At 31.4% G+C, this 20,677-nt stretch overlaps 1 protein-coding gene across 3 annotated transcripts in view; it reads right to left on the reverse strand.

Moving 5' to 3' along the window:
• LOC145247403 (uncharacterized) overlaps positions 1 to 20,677 on the reverse strand; it is a 270,622-nt gene that overhangs the window by 106,709 nt on the left and 143,236 nt on the right. For all 3 annotated transcript variants that reach the window (XM_080109107.1, XM_080109105.1, XM_080109106.1), the window contains 3 exons: positions 20,011 to 20,202; positions 10,573 to 10,641; positions 8,334 to 8,408 (listed from right to left, as the gene is read on the reverse strand). In XM_080109107.1, coding sequence (XP_079965233.1) covers positions 8,334 to 8,408; positions 10,573 to 10,641; positions 20,011 to 20,192 — 326 coding nt within the window. In that variant the 5' untranslated portion in view covers positions 20,193 to 20,202. The remainder of the gene's footprint in view (positions 1 to 8,333; positions 8,409 to 10,572; positions 10,642 to 20,010; positions 20,203 to 20,677) is intronic.

A 20,677-nucleotide genomic window follows, 5' to 3' on the forward strand; every position in this document is an offset into this window, starting at 1 on the left:
CACCGGAACTTGCTTTAAGGACAGATATCGTAATCACCTAGCATCGTTTAAAAATGAAACTGAGAAAGAAAATAACACCACAAATAACGAAAACAACAACAACGTAGATAAAAATGAAAACCATAGTAGAGAGGATCATAACAATAGTGACAATTACAACTACTATAACGAAAATAGAAACAGAACCAATAGTAATAACGAAAATAACAAAAAAAAACTAAGAAAAACTCAACCACTTTAGCAGTATGGATTAAGGAATTAAAGAAAAATAAAACTGAATATAAATTAAGATGGTCAATAATTGATAAAGCAGAAAAATATAAACCAAGCATATCAAAAAGATGCAACCTATGTATACTAGAAGCATACCATATACAAATATAAAAAAAAAAATTATTAAACAAATCACAGGACATAATCCACGGATGTCTGCACACAAATCAATACTTAATTTCATGCATTAGAATAGATTAAAAAAAAAATGAATGAATATAACTAAAAATGAATAAAAGGAAAAGAAAGAAAGAATTAAATAAAGTAAGGAAAAAACTAAATGTATAATATAAGGAAAGAAAAAAGTGAAAGGGAAGTAACTCTAAAAATAAAAAATATATACCATGAGAGTAACCTCTCCTTGAAGCAAAGAAATTAAATAATAAACATGAGTTCGAATACCAAACAAAAAAGAGTATTAGAATAGAATAAACATGCATAAATGTAGAAATAAAATTATAAGAAAATTGGAAAAAATAAATAAGGAAAAAAAAACAAAAAAACAGAAAATTAAAACAAAAATAAAAAATACGAAATTATTGTTTAAAACAGAAAATTATCTTAGCATAACACCCAAGATGGCGGACATGGGGAAGCATGGCTTTGGAATTTCTCTTCCCCAAATACCATGTTTATCATATAAAAAATCTAATTTTTGTTGTTAAAATCAAATGGAAAAATCATCTGAAGAAGTTGGTGGCGACAGGATATTTTTATGGACACATAAATCGTAAAATTGCCTTCCCACTAACAATCTATTATATATATAAATCCGTAATCCTGTTTGTTTGTTTGTTTGTTCACAATTTGATTAATATATACAAAACTTCCTGCTGAAAACGGTTATCTATATAAATTTTATTTACTATAATATTTTCTATATAAATAAATAGCATCACGATCAATATATATACACTATATTGAAGGCAATGTACATAATAGAACTAATCTAATTTGCATATTATATTAAAGAAAATCTTTTTAAATAATTCGCTCAATTAAAATTACTGATTATAGTAATGTAATTGATGTAATTGTTCTATTTAAGAGTATTATTTAAAGTTAATTTATTTAAATTATTTTAATTCAAGTTATTTTGTACTATTTGCTAAACTGGCACATTTTAAGTAATTTTCACTGATATTTCACTTCCGGTTATGAACGGATATAGTTTTTAACCAAATCGAGAGATATGGTGATAAAATGATTTGTTTTAATTATTTATTTTCTATAAATGTAAAAGTTACAAATATTGATAAAAACAATAAATAATTAGGCTAAGGATGATTTTATTTTTCGACAAAATATTTTAAATCGTTAGCCTCTATTAAAGTCTCGGCTATAAATGTCGATTCATTGTAAAATTTATTTCCCAAGGATGATTTTAAAATCATTTTTCAACTATTCACTTGACTGTCTGAATTTTATTATCGTTTCCATAATACTTTGAAAAAGAAACAAGGTAAAGTAATGCTTTTTATATCAGATATATTCCTACGCGTTTTTTTTTTTTTTTTCACTTTTTTTTCTTCGATTTTCTTTTGAGAAAGATCTTATGTTTTCCTGTCTGGGTAATTGATATAGTTGATAATATATATTTGTGTGGGGGAGTTTCGACGTAATTATGGGGTTTTTTTTCGGGGAGAAGGGGGTGTCGCTTTATGTCTCAGCGTCACTCAAAGAAAAATAATTGCAGAAGTACAAAAATGCGGGTGTTTTTATCTGTTTAGTACTTCTGCAGTTTACGAACCATGCTATTTTTTAGATATGATTTACAAGTGTAATTTAATTTTTGCCGTATCTTTTGTTTATTAAATTTTTATGTGAAAGTCCTTCCTTTATTAAAAATGGGGTACTTTCTATATACACAACCAAGCATAATTTATCCGCAAAAATCCTAATTTACATTTTTGGGAGCAACACAAACTGAAAACGGACCTGTACAGTATTTTTTTTCTACGTAATGTAGAACTTTCGTTTACATTTTTACCAGTGGTACAAGAAATGTCGTTTACCCAGAAGTTTTGGTTTCGAACCTGTAATTACATAAATATTAAAAGAATGCCAATTAGTATTGTGTAATACAAATATATCCGTAGCAAAGTTCGGGTAAATTGGCTAGTATATATATATATATATATATATATACATACACACACACACACTAGAAGAACCGTTTACTTCTGGCGGTTCAAGTATATATTAAAATTAGATTGAATATTCAATAGTTATGGAGATTATAAAAAGAAAAAATATTTCATCCATTCCAATTATTTTAATGCTGAAAATAGCTGATTTCAAATTTTGGTCAATGAGACTTCAAGGCAGAGTTAATTGATATGAGCTGAAATGCTTTAATTGTGAAAAGTATCAAATTTATTGAAGGTTTCACTCACTGAAACATGAGCTATATGAGTTGATAAGGTAAATATAATAACTAAAACATCTGTGCTTACTTTTACTTAATAGAGAAAGAGACAGATCTTGCTGAGAAAATTGATTAATAAATAAGATTATAATAGCAATACACATGAAAAAATTTAAATGGCTTAAAATATTTCAATATTGGTATATATAGAAAGAGCTTGATAAGCTAAGAAAGAATCTTTTTAAATTTTTAAAATCCAATTAAAATCAAGGAAGTTATGAATATTTTTATGCCCTGCGTGTTTGGATATTTTCCCCTCTTTAAGACCATATGCGTTTTGTCACATTTTTTGCACTACTTTTTCAGTAGAAATACTATATCTTTGTTAAAACACAAGACTAAGCAATGAAATTTGCCATATAAGTGTATTTTTGTGTAAGGAATCTGAATATGCTATTGAAAATCTCCAGAAATGAATGGTTTCCAAACAATCTGCAGTAAATGCACATAAATATGCTGCGATTGCTTAAAAATGCCATGTATTCATTAAAAGAAAAGAAGTTAGAGAACTCAAACTTTAGTTGTAATGCATTTTATGTGCCAAAAACTGAAATCGAAATCTAGGATTGGTTAAAAATGAATATATTGCAATATTTCTTTGGTATTATTGTAGATTAATACCTTCTGTTACCCCTCCCCATCTGACCACCTCTCCAAAATATGTGATTCTACCTTTATAGACAATTGCATGTGAACAACTTGAAAAACTTTAATAAAAGATAAACAAAAATTATTTTAGAATTTAATGTAAAATGATTTCCCATTTTGAATCATTCGAGCGTTTTAGGGCAGTTACCCCCCCTCTCCACTTTTTCCTATGATAGATAAATCTTGGGTGTTTTTTTTTGTTTGTTTGTTTTCTAAAAGGCGATTATGCGTGGTTTTAAGAGGGTCTTTGGTGGGGAGGTTGCCACTCTGACTTTGGGTTAATGATAGGGCTAAGGAAAATTATGTGTGAACATCCTGATAGAAACAAAACAAAAACAATTTTAGAATTTAGAGTGGAGGTTGGTTTCACATAAATGTAAAATAATTCACCATTTCAAGACTATCCTAGCGTTTTAGGACAGTCAACCAATTTTTTTTTTTTTCTTTTTTTTTGGGGGGGGGAGATTAATCGTGCACTTTTCTTTAAACGTTTTTTATGCTTTTTTATTTTTATTTATTTATTTATTTTTACGCTTATATGAGCTCACAGAGGAAGTTTGTTTAGTGGGGAGCTCAGCCACTTGTACTTAGCGTTATTGTTGAGTACAAAGGTTTTAGGAGGAGGCTTGCCACCTAGGATCAGACATAGAATTAAGCGAGTTTTTTTTTTAGTTTTTTTAAGAGGGTGTTTGATACCCATTGTGAAACTTTACAAGAATTATGACAAACAGACAAAAATAAATGTTATTTAAAAAAGTGACGTCTCTCTAACAGAAAACATGATGCTTGGAAAAATATTAAGTATCTAAATTCTATTTAAATATAAAAAAAGAAACAAATTTTTGCTAAAACTGACAAATTGTTAAAAATTTTGAATTAATGTTATTTTGATTTTTAATTACATTTCATGTCTTTTCCTACCGCTATTATTTTTTAACTGAGCACCTCCTACAAATATTTAAATATTAATTATGTTTTTTATTTTTATTTTTTTTAATAATCGGGTAGATTAGTTTCCATTCGATAATAATTCACTGAAAACATTTTTTAAGGGATGAAAATTAGAAGTGTGTTACCGTTTGTACACGTGAACCAAACTATCATATTTCACATTTTTGCTTGTTAAAATATTTTAAAATTTACTACTACCCAATTTTTTAAAAATATTTGTATGGTTGATAACAAAATAGCTCTAACATGTAAGAAATTTTTTTATAACCAGATTTTCAATTAAAAAAAAATCAATTTGGAATATAAACAACAAAAACAAAACGTCTGTTTATCCCATATTATCGCTGCTGCTGCTGCTGCTGCTAATACTACAGAAGTCTTGATTCAAATTCATAACGATTTTTTCAGATACTATGTTTTTAAATTGCTACGTACCACTAGAGAAAACACTGTCCAATAATCTTTTTAACGAATAAACATAGTAAAAAGATTGTTTTATTTAATAGTGAGTGTCCAAAGAAAATGTTTTTTCAAAATTTTCAATACTCATCATTTTGAAATCTTTTTTTAACACAACAAAAAAATGAGTGGTCAAATGAATTTCGGACATTCGAAATTATCAAAAATGACATCTCTTTTGGCTAATTTCCAAATTTCATTAAAACTTCTTAACAGAAACATGGTACGAATGTTTACAAATCAGGGAGGGTCATTACAAAATCTTACTGAAAATGCTGTTTTATGATGTTCACATTTTTATCACTTTATTTGCTTCAAACTCTAAAATTATATAATGTATGTTATTATTTACTAATTCATTTGAAAGTATATTCATTTCTGAACAAAACAGTGGTATTTTGAAAAAGTGTTTTGGTTTTTAAAATATGACTATTTTAGCAGAAACCCCTGGAAATCTGTGATTATCCAAAGCGTTTTAACGGCCATGTGTATTGCTAATTGTAATGCTAGGAGACAAAAATTGATTTCTTAAAAAAAAAAAAAAAAAAAAGAAAAGAAAGAAAAATAATTTCTCAACCAGAACAATTAGTCTGTTTGTTCAGACATTTCAATGTGTTTAGCGTTTATTATTATTAAAAGTCAAAACCTCATTGAATGATGCCATCTAGTAGATTTCTTGGGATTTTATATAATTATTTATTAATGTTATTATTTCTATATGAAAACTTTGTTCTAATTCTAATCAATACTGTTTTTTTTTTTGTTTTTTTTACACAGGAATCACCACTTATCAAGGCCTGGGAGCCACTCGAGGATAAGGATTAATGGGTATACATTAGTCAATATGATTATAGTGTAGTAAACAAAAGTAGTGGGAATTTGTAAATTGGATTACTTAGGGGGACGGTTCATCAAGAACTTGTTTACATTGGACTTGAAGACAATCAGATTATAGTCAGCTGGAAAGCAGGCAATTGGAAGAGAGTTCCACAGGCGTGCAGTTCTAAGAAAGAAGCTTTGTTCATGGAATCTACATTTAGGTTTAGACAAAGATAAAGAGTGTGGGAAATTATTGATAGTGGTTTTGGCTAGACGAGTGTTATAATTATTATTATTAGTAATAGTAGTCGTAGTAGTGATGTTTATTTTGACTCACTATGAGACATCCAGCATTCCAAGGGTTCTTTATGCTAAATTAAGTGCAATTCTTATCAATGCTTTTAAAGACTCTCGGTGTTTATTATTATTGTTGCTGGTGATGGTTATGATGATGGTGGTAGTGGTAGTAGTGGGTTTCCATCAGTCAGACTCAACCTTGAATGATACATCCTTAGCCTATCAGTCTTCCTGTCTGCTTTGTAAAAGAGAATAATGTGGGAGTGGTAGTCTATCACAAAGGTCACTGGCGAAGCTGAAGTGTCCTCTATAGGTTCTAAGCTGTAGGTTTGTTGATTGAGTGTTTTTGGATGCTAGACAGTGATATGGAGAACAGACAGTTGCCCACATAGCATATCCTTCCCTTTGTTGCTGATGGATCCAAAGCAACAGCAAAACTATCAGTTTAGCACTTTGGCACAAATGCAATCGCAGAAGCTGATAGAACAAAGTTGTAGGCAAGCTGATAGAACAAAGTTGTAGGCAACAAACTGGTTTTTTCTCAAGATTTTCTCCTGAAGCTTTTCCTCAAACAAGGTAGCGGTGTAAGTTTGTCAGAGAGAAGATTCGCCTTTGCGAGATGGTGGAGTAGTGCTTGATTAATTAAGGTCTCAAAGATTTTAGCAAAGAGTGGGAAGAGACTGATAAGGCGATAACTGAGAGAGTCAGACCTTTCACCAGAATTCTTGTACACTGGTACCACAGAGCCCATCTTCCAGCTATTAGGGAAGCAAGATTCATCAAGGCATTTATTGTAGAGCTTGGAAAGTATGAGGCTAGCCCAGCTGAGCATTTCTTAATCAGTATAGCAGGGATGAGATCAGGCCCACACGAATATGAGGTTTCTAAGATTTTTATGATATTGCAGACATCAGAAGGGGTGATTTTTACATTATCTAGTATGGCTTCAGTCTGCATAGGAAAATTTTGGAGGGAGTTGCTTGTTGCCTCTAAGGTGGAGTTGGAGGCGAATTGCCGGGCAAGCAGTTTCGCCTTCTAGGTTGCTGTGCATGCAACCTTCTGGTTGTTGGATAGTGGAGAAATTACTGATTGCCCTTTATTCAGTACACTATTATAGATTTTCCAGAAATCACAAGTTCCTCTCTTTTGTGATTCTATGCATTCTCTGACCATTATCAGCATGCTTTCTATTGTGATGCGTTGCATCCTTTTGATTTAACACATGTCTATTAGCTGTGTCATGACTATGATACGATAAGGGAATAACAAATACATTTACCACATAGACTATACACACATATCTGTTTTGTTTTTTTTTTCTTTCTCTCTTTTTCAAAATATTTTAATCTAAATGAAATCTCTTCCTTCTGCATAAATTAACGCCTTATCTACTTATTGTGCCAATCAAATTAGGATTTGCTTCATGTAGTGAGAAAAATTCATTAAATTAAGATTAATTAGGATATACTACTATTACTATTACTACTACTACTACTACTACTACAATGCTATTAGAGCATTGTTGTTGCCATGGAAACTGTATGTTTGGAATGGGTGAAAGAGAATCATTCCTCACTTGCATCCGATTAGATAAGCAGTTTGCTGAGACAGCTCTGAATAAAGTTAGGTATGTTTTTATGTTCATATATTTGTATGTACAGGATTCACTCCTAAACTCAGTAATCAATCATTACGAATTTTAGAAGCTGCTAAGAGTCTAAATGTGGACTATATTTGGTTGAATTTAGTTTTATAGAAAGAATGTAAAAAGAGGGTGGAAAATTTTCATAAAAATTCCGATGATTTTTTTAATAGATATCAATTAGTAAATTAGAATCGAAATCATGTAAAATTCTTAATATCTTTGAATATTCATAGACGTTTGTTTTTGTATGTAGAGTTTATAAATGATGAATTCTACTGACACTAAAAATTTGACCCTGGAAGGTACTACCACTTGTTCAGGTCAGAGTGAACCTAGGAGTAATGAAATTAAGGCGTGATTACACACTCCCCCAAAATTCTCAAATTGAGACCTTACCATTAATTGTAGTTTAAGGTCATATCAAGATCCGTGTTGGGTAGACACAATTTGAATAGTTGATAGGGGTTGGAAAATAAAGATGGCAGAAAATAGTACTTAGGTTTACTTTCGGCAATCTTGTAACTTTCCTTATTTTGTTTTTTAGTTCTCACATTCAATGAGCAATATGTATATCAAATGAGGGGAAAAAATACTGTTTTCTGAGTCGGAATCTATCCATTTTATATTTATTATTGACTAGCTCCTTACATCAAGTGGCTTCATGTCTTGTCTGGAGCGATTTCTATTTAAAAAAAATGTAGTGTAGGCAGAAGAGAAAAAGATAAATTTCAAGATGATGAGATGGGGGTAGGGTGAACACCTTGCCCAAGGATACCTGTGATAGTTTGAAGCATTTGAATGACATGAACTTACCAGATGAGTGGGAACACAGAGTATAAGATGAGAATGTGACACATGAAATAAGTGAAGACAAACACCATGACACATCTGGAATAAAAAAGAAAAACAGATTGAGATTGAAATAAGTGATAACAAGAAATATTTTAAGAATCTAAGCTGCAGAAAAATCTTTATCACGGAACGAAGATGTAATATTCCAAAAATCACGTAAATTGATCAAGTATTTTTTTTTTTTTATATATATAGAAAATCATTATGTATTTTTTACAGTTTTTAGTGATTTTAATAGGAAATTGTAGCCATTATAAAACTGATTTTGATCTCGAAAGTTAGAATTAAGTTGTCTCCCTCTTATTTTTAAAACAGAGAAACAAAACATAACATTTCGCTTGGTCATATAATTTGATTTTCTTAATTAAAAAAAATTACTTGATCAATTCATATGATTTTTGAATATGACATCTTTGTTCTGTGACAGGTATGTATATCAAAGATTTTTTTCTGCATTTTTGTTTTGAATATGGGTCTAATTCTAAGTAAGTACTCATCTTTTTTTTGAAGATCCAACCAGTCCAATTAACTATCTAAACAAGGTCAGACATTATAATTCTAAACTTAAGATGGTATCTGTTATTATTCTTTATATATATATGTTCTTAACATATATATATATATAATGTTCTTTATATATATATATGTATATTCCACTTATCTCACCCTTTTTTTAACCAAGTAAGATCTGTGACTTACTTGTAGTTTCATTAAATACTTTTATATGCAAAATCCGATCCCGCATTTTGCTAATTCCTGCCCTCTGATGAGAAGGAGAGTATTTCTTCGAAACTCTGCGGATTAAGGACTATCCACTTATCTTGTGCTTCCTTTTTTAAAAGTAAATATGTTTTTAACTCTTTTTCAAGATGTCTTTTAACATGTTTTATTAATCATTTGTTCATATATATATATATATATATATATATATATATATATATATATATATATATCTTTTCTAAGATATGCTTTGTCATTATATCTATCAAATGAAATTCAACATAATTGATTTATGTAAGTAGATTGTTTTAATTATTACACAGTGATTAGTTTCAAATACTGAAACAACTTCATGAAATACATTTTTAAGGCATTAACGTTTGGAAAAAGTTTAGAATCTTTTAGTTTTTGATAGTGCAAAATAAATTCCAATTTTTCCTCTCGAACAGAGATGACAATCTTGACATGAAAAATGGAGATAAAAAACTTTAACAGACATAAAACGTGCTACCAATCTGATGGACATTCAAGGTTCTCGTAAAGTACATCTAAAATACAGTTGAACACGTAATGACAAGTAAAAATGATCTACAGAAAAAGTTTCTGTTTTGGACCACTTCAAGCAATCAATGGAGTAACATGCATCCCATTTTGATAAACAACAATTACAAGATAAATTTAGCAGGCATGAGTAGAAAATATGATCTTAATTATGTCGGCACTTCTCTATTTGTTAGGAAGCCGGAGATATCAGAGATGAACCCTTTTCTGCAAACATAAAATGTTGCCCAAAAATAGCTTGCCTATCCCAAGTTGGGAAGGATTTTTTTCTCGATTCTATAATCATTTCCATATAAGGTGCTCGACTGAACTTCAATCTCTGATTCATCCTTGTAAGACATTCTTAGCCACGACTCCAAAGAACTTCCCTTTCTTCCTGCATGCATTTAACATGAAATGGAATTTCCATATTCAGAGTTTCCACTTTTGAAACACATTCCACTTTTGAAACACATTATCATGGGATTGACTCTCTACAGACAACAACATGGTAATCTTCAAACCCAATGTCAACAAATACTTGTCATAAACTGTCCTCATAAGTAATCAACTTTTGTTCATTCCATTCATCATTTTGAATCGTCTCCTAATATTATTCACTTAACTAACAATCTACTCATCTCATTAACTCTCATACTCTAGTATCTTCTGGACTTGATAAGTAGTGACTCATTTCAAACTTCCCAATTAAGGAATGTAAGGTTTTAATGAAAACATTTACTTGAAAGAAGGAGTGAATCACATATTCCAAGTTTCACTCTAATAATATCTTTACTATCTTTTATAGAAAAAAATCGTTTATCTAAATTTATTATGTTAAAATCTTTTCTTAGAAAAGTCAATCATTAGTACTAGTTAATTATTTTTAAAAAAATTATATGAACCTTCAGATCAGAGTCCAACCCAAAATAATGAATACCTTTTCTTTTCTCCTAAATAATCCAAGAGAAATGTAATGACGGCTCCAATGCTGAAAAAACACAACAATCTGGAAAATAGGAAAAAAAAAAAGATTTAAATTAAAAATTTAAAACATAAAAAAGCAAAACAAAACTATTTATTTGAATCAAGTTTACTTTTATGAAAATGTTATACAAATATAATATATACTTGTCATACCTACTAGATATTGCCAAAGAATCTTTTTACCTTCATTTATGTTTCATTTTTTTTCCTTTTAATTATGCCATATGGTTGGTATTTTTTGTTTTATGGCACATCAACCCTTTCCAGATCATTTAATGCTGAATCCAGTGATTTTGAAGAAAAATTTTTAATAGTATATATTTGTTTTTTTCAAGTTGGTTTCTATTCAACCCATAGGACTCTAACAGGTACTACCACGCCGGGTCAGAGTGGACCTGGGAGCAATGTCAATTAAGGGGTGGCTCCACACTCCCCAAACCCTGCAAGGTGGGGGCCTTACCATCGGATATAGTTGAAGGTCATATCCAGGACCAATTATGCCATATGAGTATATAGAATTTTGACAGCTAAATTTAATTATTACAATATCATTTGGTCATTAAATTTTTAATTGAACCAAATTGTTATAAAACTATAACCACTGAGCTCCACTGAGATGGCAAGCTAGTTTCTATTCTGTTAACAAAGACTAACAAGAGATTTTTCAGAGATCTTCCTTGCTGATAGTTGTGGTAAAATGTCTAGTTGCTACTCGTAAACAAATAATGATAGTTACAAATTGGTATAAACCTGATTTTGTGCAGCATGTAGGGTCCGGTCAAATTAAAAAGAAAAGAAAAAAAACAATAGCTGCTACATTTAATTATATGCTAGTGAGTCTCGTGAAGTAATGAGATTTTTTGTTACCTCATATGCAAATGAGATATTGCCGGGTTTTAATAAATGCCTGTTTTTGAGAGGCGGGGAAGAAGGGCATTTGGTGTTGTGAGCTTGAAGAGAAGTGTGATGACTTTAACTACAAAAATTTTTATGTGAAAGTACAGAATAGTTAGCAATTTATTATTTAACCACTGTGGTAGTCCAGGTTTTCAGTTGCCATCAACATGTTTGCACCAATTTAGCAATAACATTGAAAGCAAAATCCCTTGGATCAATTCTCCTGCTTGGCAATCAATAGCACAACTAAACCACCAAAGACATTTCTGCAAGAGTACAGAGGAGAGTGGTTACAGATTAAGTGGTTGACACATGACCTTTGAACTATCTAAATTGTACACGATTCATTTGTATAGTTGGTCAGCCTGTTTGATTTCATCCTATATATCCATCTTATCTGATGTGATTGAAATAACACATATGGAATTGGTTGTTCAGTTCCATATGGGTTAAATATTGACTTAAAACATCAGATATCTAAACCAGTCACGTATAGCATAACAGCATTCAATATTTGATAAAACTTTGATAACAATTAAAATTAAATTGCTTTGTATTTTTTAATGACAATACCAAGTATATCATCATCTTTTTTTATCTGATTTTTTTTTGGAGGAGGGGATACCTAGTTAACATAATTCATATTAATTTTATTCAGACTTCTTGTCAATATTTAGGATGCATGTGTGCAGTAGCAGCACCTTAAATTACCCAACAGCTGTATCATAAGAATATTAAGATTGGTGGTTATGACATGATTTCTTAAATCTTTGGTGTGTGTTTCCTGTTAAATCATTTCAGCTCGTAGGTTCGACAGCTGCCTGATAAGCTTTGTATGTGTCATGGCAAAAACTAAGCTCATCGCTTACAACTGTGGTTAATAGTAGGAAAAGACATCAAATCATAAAAACATTGCTCGGAAAGTGATGCTAAAAATAAAAAGAGAGGAAAAGAGAGAAAAGGCAAGGGAGAGAAAAAAAATAAGAGAAAAGGAGAGAGAGAGAGAGAGAATGCAAGAAAAAGAGAAGAAAGAGAGAGGGAGAAAAGGCAAGAGAGGGAGAGAAAAGGCAAGAGGGAGAGAGAGAAAAGGCAAGACGGAGAGAGAAAAGGCAAAAGAGAGGGAGAGAAAAGGCAAGAGGGGGAGAGAGAGAAAAGGCAAGAGAGAGAGAAAAGGCAAGAGAGAGAGAGAAAAGGCAAGAGAGAGAGAGAGAGAGAGAGAGAGAGAGAGAGAAAAGGCAAGAGAAAGATAAAAGGCAAAAGAGAGAGAGAGAGAGAGAGAAAGAGAGAGATAAAGGGCAAAGGAGAGAAAGAAAGGACAAGGGAAAGAGAGAACAGGCAAGGGAAAGAAAGAAAAAAGGTCAGGGGGAGAGAGAAAAGAGAGGGAGAGAAAAAGGGAGGGAGAGTGACTAAGACAAAAACCTGTTTGCCAACATGTTTCAAAATTATTATCACATGCATTAAAGTCTACAACTGTGTATATAATACAAAACCCTTTAAGCAATTGAGTCTCTATCCAGAAAACTTTCAGTGAAATGGATTCTATTCACATCCACCAATTAATCATCTCCAAAAATTCTGGCAATGAAAAAAAAGGGGGGGGGTATAATTGAATTGTCAAAATTATCAGAGAATAAAACAAATCAAATTACATTTTCGGATGCATTTCAAAACATAAAAGGTTAACATTCCATCTACAAATACATATACACAGATGAAACTAAGTATGATGATGCAAAGGAAGTGCTGCCATCTTTCACAATAATGAATACAGCATGATAGCCAACACGAAACAAAGGATCATATCCATTAAACCTGTATAAGTTCATAAAGAAACTGTCAAAGACTTTATTAAGTTAAACTGCTGAAAGAACAATTATTGATTTAACACTGGGTAAAATTAAAAATAACATGTCAAATAGATCATTGTATCGAATCAAGTTCAGGATATGAAAATTATCAACAATTCACAAATTATTTGCAGTTTGCAAGAGAATCAATAACCTTTGTAACATGAAAACAATAATCTTCTGTTGGATGACCAAGCCATATTAGCATTTGAAGAGATCCAAAAAAGGATAAAACTGAAAAAAAAAAAAAAAAAAAAAAAAAAAAAAAAAAAAAAACAAGTACTATACATCATTAAAACTAACATAAAAATTTCATTTACGGATATAAGAGGAACAATAAAAAATTCCATTTCTGAATTTTTTAGATAAGGAGTGATTATATTATTTGGATTCTTCAAACTACTGTTCTCATCTTGAGTTTTATTTTCACAACGTTTCAGTCGATGTAACCTACAACTTTTAGGTGTATTTTGTCAAACTTGAGAATCTGTTGAATGGGAGAATATGCATGAAATTTCGAACATAACCCTTTACTTAATCAATGGGGATAGCATGCTCTTGATCCATCAGCCATGACTGCACCGCAGAAGTGTAACTTTTTCAACTAAATTTTTACCACGTATTCTATCAACTTTGCCACTAATCCTTGCGAATTACTTTGAAATTTCCCCCAGTCATGGCTGACAGAACAAGAGCATGCTACTACTGTTGATTAAATAAAGGATTCTGTTTGAAATTCCATGCAGATTCCGGAGTTCGACAAAAAGATTCCCCAAGTTTGATAAGATACATCTAAAGATCGGAGGTTACAACGGCCGAAACGTGGTGAAAATAACACTCAAGATGAAAATAATTATAACAAATGAATGACAAACTCTTTTGAATACTGGCATTAAAAATAAACTTAAAAAAAACAACATACTATGAACAATAAACTAAAAAAAAATCCAACCAACGATCAAAGAGAACTCCCAAAGTTATTTTTAGAAGAGTGAGAAAAAGGGAGGTAACTATTATTCTACTTCACATGAACTCGTAAGTTTAACAGATATGATCCTTTGTTTTGTGTTGGCTATCTCGCTCCATTTAAGATGGAGTGTATTAATTTCAATGAAATCCCTTTTAGATCTGACCAGATGGATGGTCTGGTCACACACTGAATAATTAATTCCAATTTCTTTAGTCCCTTTGGAAATCACGGTCAATCAGCAGAGTGAACTTAGCAAGCATTGAAGAATGATCTCTCTCTCTTTCCTGTTCCTGTCCACTGAACGCTACAGCATAGATGATCTTCACCTGAAGATAATTTAATTGCTGGCTGACCTGCGACAGTCTAAGAACTTTCAACTTTTCCTTTTCATCACTGACACTGTCCAACTTTTTGCCACTAAAATAAACTGCAGCAGACAAAATTGCAAGGAACACAAGCAAGAGCGAATTTTCAGGGCTGGAGATTTTGGTTACACTTCCTTCCTTGCTTGTCCAATCAAAAGTCACATGAGCAAGTTTATGAAAAGGTTAAACCGGCAACACTCACTCTCTCTCTCTCTCTCTCTCTCTCTCTCTCTCTCTCTCTCTCTCTCTCTCTCTCTCTCTCTAGATCTTGGACTGACAACATCTTCAAGTGGAACGGATCTGTCGGCCCCAACTCTCTTCGGATTCACTCACCCAGTTTTTGGGCTTGACCAAGATGCGAATACAAACAAGCCAACATGGCTATCTCCTCATGCGGTACACACATGAACTCTCTTTCTCATCCTACAGTATCGGCTCTAATCTTTCTTAATGCACGTTTCTACTACTAACTTCTGGAAGACAAATAATCCATCATGACTAAAGACCATAACTCCCAACACACACATGAACTTTTCCTCTTTCAACAGGCCTGTATAATCATCAACGTCTCTACATAGAAACCCGGTTCCTTATACTTACTCATGAAGATAACCATTAAAGCCGTTTATTAAATGTTAGAATGAAATTTCTTGTCATCCATTTCTACAAAACCCTTTTGTTGTTGTTTTGTTAAAAGATATTTTGTTTTTTTTATTCCATATTACATTTCAAACTAATATATTTATAGAAGTTCAATAAATGATTACAACGAATGTTTACAAAGAATCATTATTCCTTTTTCTTACTTTTGGTTGGCATTAACAAATCCACTGAGAGAGGAGGAAATAATTGAGAGAAGGAAGAGAAAGAAAACATGATAGAGGGGAAAGGGAGAACGAAAAGGAGAAATAATGGTAAAGGGAAACAAGGAAAAGAAATGATGAGGGGAAAGAGAAACGAAAGAGAGGAATAGAGAGGGAGAAGATTAAAATAAGAGCATATGGGAGAAAATAACTAAGAGGAAGAAAGGGAAATAAGAAAAGACTAAAAGGGAAATAATAAGAAAAAAAAAAAGATGTAAAAAAGAGAAAGAGTGAGAGGGAAGTAAGGGAGAATAAGAATTAATAAATGATGAGAGCGAAAGAGAGAGAAATGAAAGAATTTCACAATTCATGAGACACTTAATTCTGAGATCAAAGTCTAGTATCTGTTTTGTCACCTGTCAGAGAGAGAGAGATGGAGGAGAGATAGAACTAAACTGAGGGAATTTTTCTTTTTGTCCTAATCTAGAGCGCCCTGTTTTGGAGAGCTGTATTTTCCCTCACATTAAAAGCTGTGTTTAACTCTGCCCTTGTGGGGAGGCAAGTAAATAAAAACTCTTTATAATATCACCAAGATAAACAACCCCTATAAGGAATAGTAGCTTACTTAACCACCTTATGAAAACAACAAAAAAAAAGGCAAAATTAAAAAACAAATACTTTAGATGCAATTCAGTTCAAACTGTTATTTTATCATCTCTTGAATATTCTCTGCGTCCCCCCTCCCTCTCAAAAAAAAAAAGAGGGGGATAAGAAAGAGAATGTGCTAGAGAGAAAAAACAGAAAGAGAGAATATAGAATGAAAGATAAAAAATAGATAGAAAAAAAGAGAAACTAAGGAGTTGGAAAGGAAAAATATTCCCCCCACCACCATCACTACCACCACCACCACCACCACCCTCTAAATCTGAAGAACAGATAACAAAAAGGAAACCACCCAAGTGGTTTTTCTATGAAGTCAACTACCTCCCCACTCAAAGAAGGAGGGAAAATGGGGAGTTGGTCAGGAATCAAGCTGGCTTTATGACCTCTACCCCAACCCTGCAATCTACAACTCTTAGGTTTCAAGTGTTTACAAAGAATTCAGAAGATCCAAATACATTCTTGGAGTTTTCAACAGTTGTCCTGACAATCATGACAATTTGCCATTTATATATATATATATATATATATATACACACACACACACACACACACACACACACACACACGGCATAATTGCGTTGACACACCAGTTCTCATCAGATCACCGGTTAAGCAACGTTGAACCTGGTTAGTACCAGATGGGTGACCATTTGGGAATTCTAGGCGCTGTATGTGCTCTCCGCTTATCTCGGCATTTGTTTCCAGTCGTCTTGGACATACACTTCACTTGCAACTGGTATTTAACAATGTCGACTCAAGAGAGGTGTGATTGAAGTTTGCGCACCTCCTGGCACAAAAATTTCATGCGCAAACACCCCTTCATGGGTATTCATAGTCTGTTAATAACTGAAGAGCCCTATATTCTATAATATAAAGCTGAACGTCTCTGTGTGTGTCTGGTCACGAATAGGCTCCTATATGGTTGACTATTATAGAAAACTGATCACATATAATGATAGAAGATGTATCGAGACACAGGAATGGGTATGTTTGATCTGGCATAATGATGATTCATTAAAATTGTGGGGTCTGTATATGCGCCTGGTCCACAAAGTATGGAAATAAAAAATTTAAAAATTAAAAAAAAAACATTTACAAGTGTTTTTGATATAGATGTACATAAGAATACTTTGATAAGTATGTTTTAACTTAAATAGGGATGGTATAATAAAATTGTGGGGTCTGCGTTCGTGCCTGGCCTCCATAGAATGGAAATAGGCACAAACTTTAATAAAGACTTTTCATATCTATCTCCGTAAGTATACTTTGATAATTATGTTTCAGTTTGAAGAAATATGGTATAATAAAATTATGGGGTGTTCGTTCGCGCCTTACCTCCATAGAATGGAAATATGTCACAAAGTTTAACAAGGTTTTTTAATATAGATCCACAGAATATTGTGATAAGTGTTTCAGTGTGAACAGGTATGGTATAATAAATTATGGGGTTTATCTATTTTATTTTTACTTTCATCATATTTTGCTTTGATTTTGATACCTCCAAATTCGAAGCTATCTCTTTATAACCCTTTCTTTTCATAACCTATCATACTTTCATAAATCAGAGTCCATTTTCTGTAGGCTGTTTTTTGAACCCATTCAACGACAGGTACTTTTGTTATATATATATACACTAGACTTTTTCCCATTAAAAACAAGCAAAAGTTATGGACTTGACTTAGAATGAATGAATGAATGCTTTATACCAAATTGATGGTCGAATATGGTTTAATTTGTATCTATTTTTGCATTAAAAACTACTCCATAACTGCAGATCTAATGTATACCATAATACTTACTGCACCTTATCATAGCAAAGGTCCATACAAACTTTCAACCAGATCAAATCAGTAGTTTCCTAGAAAATTCCTAGAGTAAATGATGTATTGTGTTGACTTATCTATATTAATCTCTAACTGTGCATCAAACGATACCATAATACTTGATTCACTGCACCTTATTATAAAGGTTGATACAAAATTTCACCTAAATCAGTACAGAAGTTGAACTGAGAAAGAGAAAAAAATATATATATCTATATACAAATTTTGTAGTAAAATGAGAAGGGTTGTTCCACTGAGAAAGTGTTGGTATGATGGTCAAGGTCTTTCTCATCTTTTTTTTTTATTTACTTTTAGAAGTTACTTTGAAACATTGAGTAGTTTTTACTTTGTAAAAATACATAGCCACATACAAACTCATGAGAAATTATATATATATATATATATATATATATATATATATATATTAACCGTGTCGTCTTAAAAACAAATCTGGTTAAGATCAAAGTAAAATGAAATTTTAAACATCTTTTGTGAATAAAATTGATTTTAAACTATCAGAGATTTTCACGTAGAGTAAATATGGTATTGTGATGTCTGTTGAAATAAAAGTGATGGACAAATGATGAAATGAACAGTTCTTGGACAAATATGTCAAAATGCATCTCGATAAGAGTAGGACGGACAGAGAACTTCAAATTCTACCCAATTTACACTATTCACGATTACTACACTACCACCGTTATCCATTAATCCTTATCCTCGAGTGACCTTTGAGCCTTAATAAGTGGTGACGCCCAAGAAAAAAAAGAAAGAAAGAAAAGAACGTGTGTCCACTACTTTTTCCTTATTTAAATAACATAAATGTACAAATACAAGTAAAAAGAAAATGGAAAACAACTGAATACAACAATTTTTATGATTTGACATTTTGTGTTCAATGAATCGCTTACAATATCAAGAGTCAGTATTAACGAAGTGAATCCTATCAAATGTAAACCAAAATCAATTTTCCTTTATTTCTCTGTGTGCCTAGCATCAAGCAGAATTTCCACGAACAGTTTCTTTCCAAAAACATCTGTAGAACACATTACTACAGGATTCCTTCCTCGCAGGCTACAACATGGCTGTGTTAAAATTCAATGTCAACAAATACTTGTCATAAACCGTCCCCATGAGTAGTCAAACTTTATTCATTCTATTAATCATTAGCAATCCTCTCTTAATAATCATCATTATTTAACTGAAAATTCATTCACCTCATTAACATCATCCTCAAGTGGCTTTTAGCCTTGAGAAGTGGTGACTTCAGAAACATATGATCCAATAATTTACCTCCACCAAAAACTTGTATGTAAAAAAATTGTAAAAAAAATAAAAAATAAAAACAAATAATTTAAAGCGATTGAAATTATCTACCAACCCATATACTTTTTAAATTTTTATTTCAATGTCTCTATGTATTATTGGCACATGAAAATAAAACACACGTCAAACGAGATTATCACTTAATTTCATTTAAACTAAGGTGACTTTTACTGCGATTTTAAAAAGGACTTTTATTTGGGGAATCGTATGTCACTAAGACTTAGGGTTAGTAGTCAGGTCAATATTATTTTTATTATCTTTTCAGCATGAAGTTAAGCCATCACTTGGCTATCATTTTATTTTCCATGTGTCAATGAGTAACACAAACAGTAAAAACATAAAATAAAAACTATCTTACAAACATATTAAAAGTATAGAAGCCAGTAAAAAATTTAATTTTACTGCATTTTCTATAAATTATTTGTTGTTTCTAATTTTTTTCTATAGGTTCTTAACTGGTAACTATTCTGGATTTTTACCACAATTTGTCTTCAATCAATCACATATAATACTGATTGGGGGGAAAAAAATGAAGTATCAACCTACCTAAAATGGTTGAGATGACATGAAATAGGCAAGCATATAAAAAGAATATAATAATTGAATAATGATAATTAAAAATAGGTTGATATGCTGTTTAAAAAACAAAAAGAAACTAATGCAACAAGTTAAATAAATTATTTAAAAACAAACATACAGTTCTCCAACAAGTCCTAGAATTATTAATAATCCTGGAATGGCCGGTATGCTAACTTTTTTACTGTAACGGAATTCTCCTGGATCTTGTAATAAAGTATGTTCATCATCCGAATCCTCATTCTCTAAATCATGATCTTCACTTCCTTGATGAACGATTCTCCTCTGAACACTTGTATCCATGATCAGAAATCTGCAATGGGGGAAAGAAAAAAAAAACATACACATTAAAGCTAAAAAAGAAAAACGAATCCCTTTTTAAGATGTGTTCAATCTGTACATTTATCAAAAAAAAAAATGATATTTCAAACTTAAGCATGACACACAAAAAAGAATGCTACACGGATCCATGTGTACAATTTTAGAATAAATTTTGATGGCCTTAAATCTAATCTTGTTTTAATGCGAAGTATAACTAAATGATGAAAATTATGGAAATAATATTTCAATGTGATGGGAAAATGAAAAAGGAAAAACCAAAATTATTTATATGTTCACCAACGTTTCATCTTTATTTCAAGACTTCCTCAGGATGATTGAATTTAAGAAATAAAATGCAAGTACAATATTTGAAAATATTTGTGCAATTGTAATGTGAAAACGATGTTCTGTTCTTTTTACAAATTAAACATAGCCATTAGAATTCAAAATATATAATGCGTTTATGA

The sequence above is a fragment of the Euprymna scolopes genome, chromosome 25 (genome assembly GCF_053919585.1).
Source record: "Euprymna scolopes isolate OS-2025 chromosome 25, ASM5391958v1, whole genome shotgun sequence".
Lineage (NCBI taxonomy): Eukaryota > Metazoa > Mollusca > Cephalopoda > Sepiida > Sepiolidae > Euprymna > Euprymna scolopes.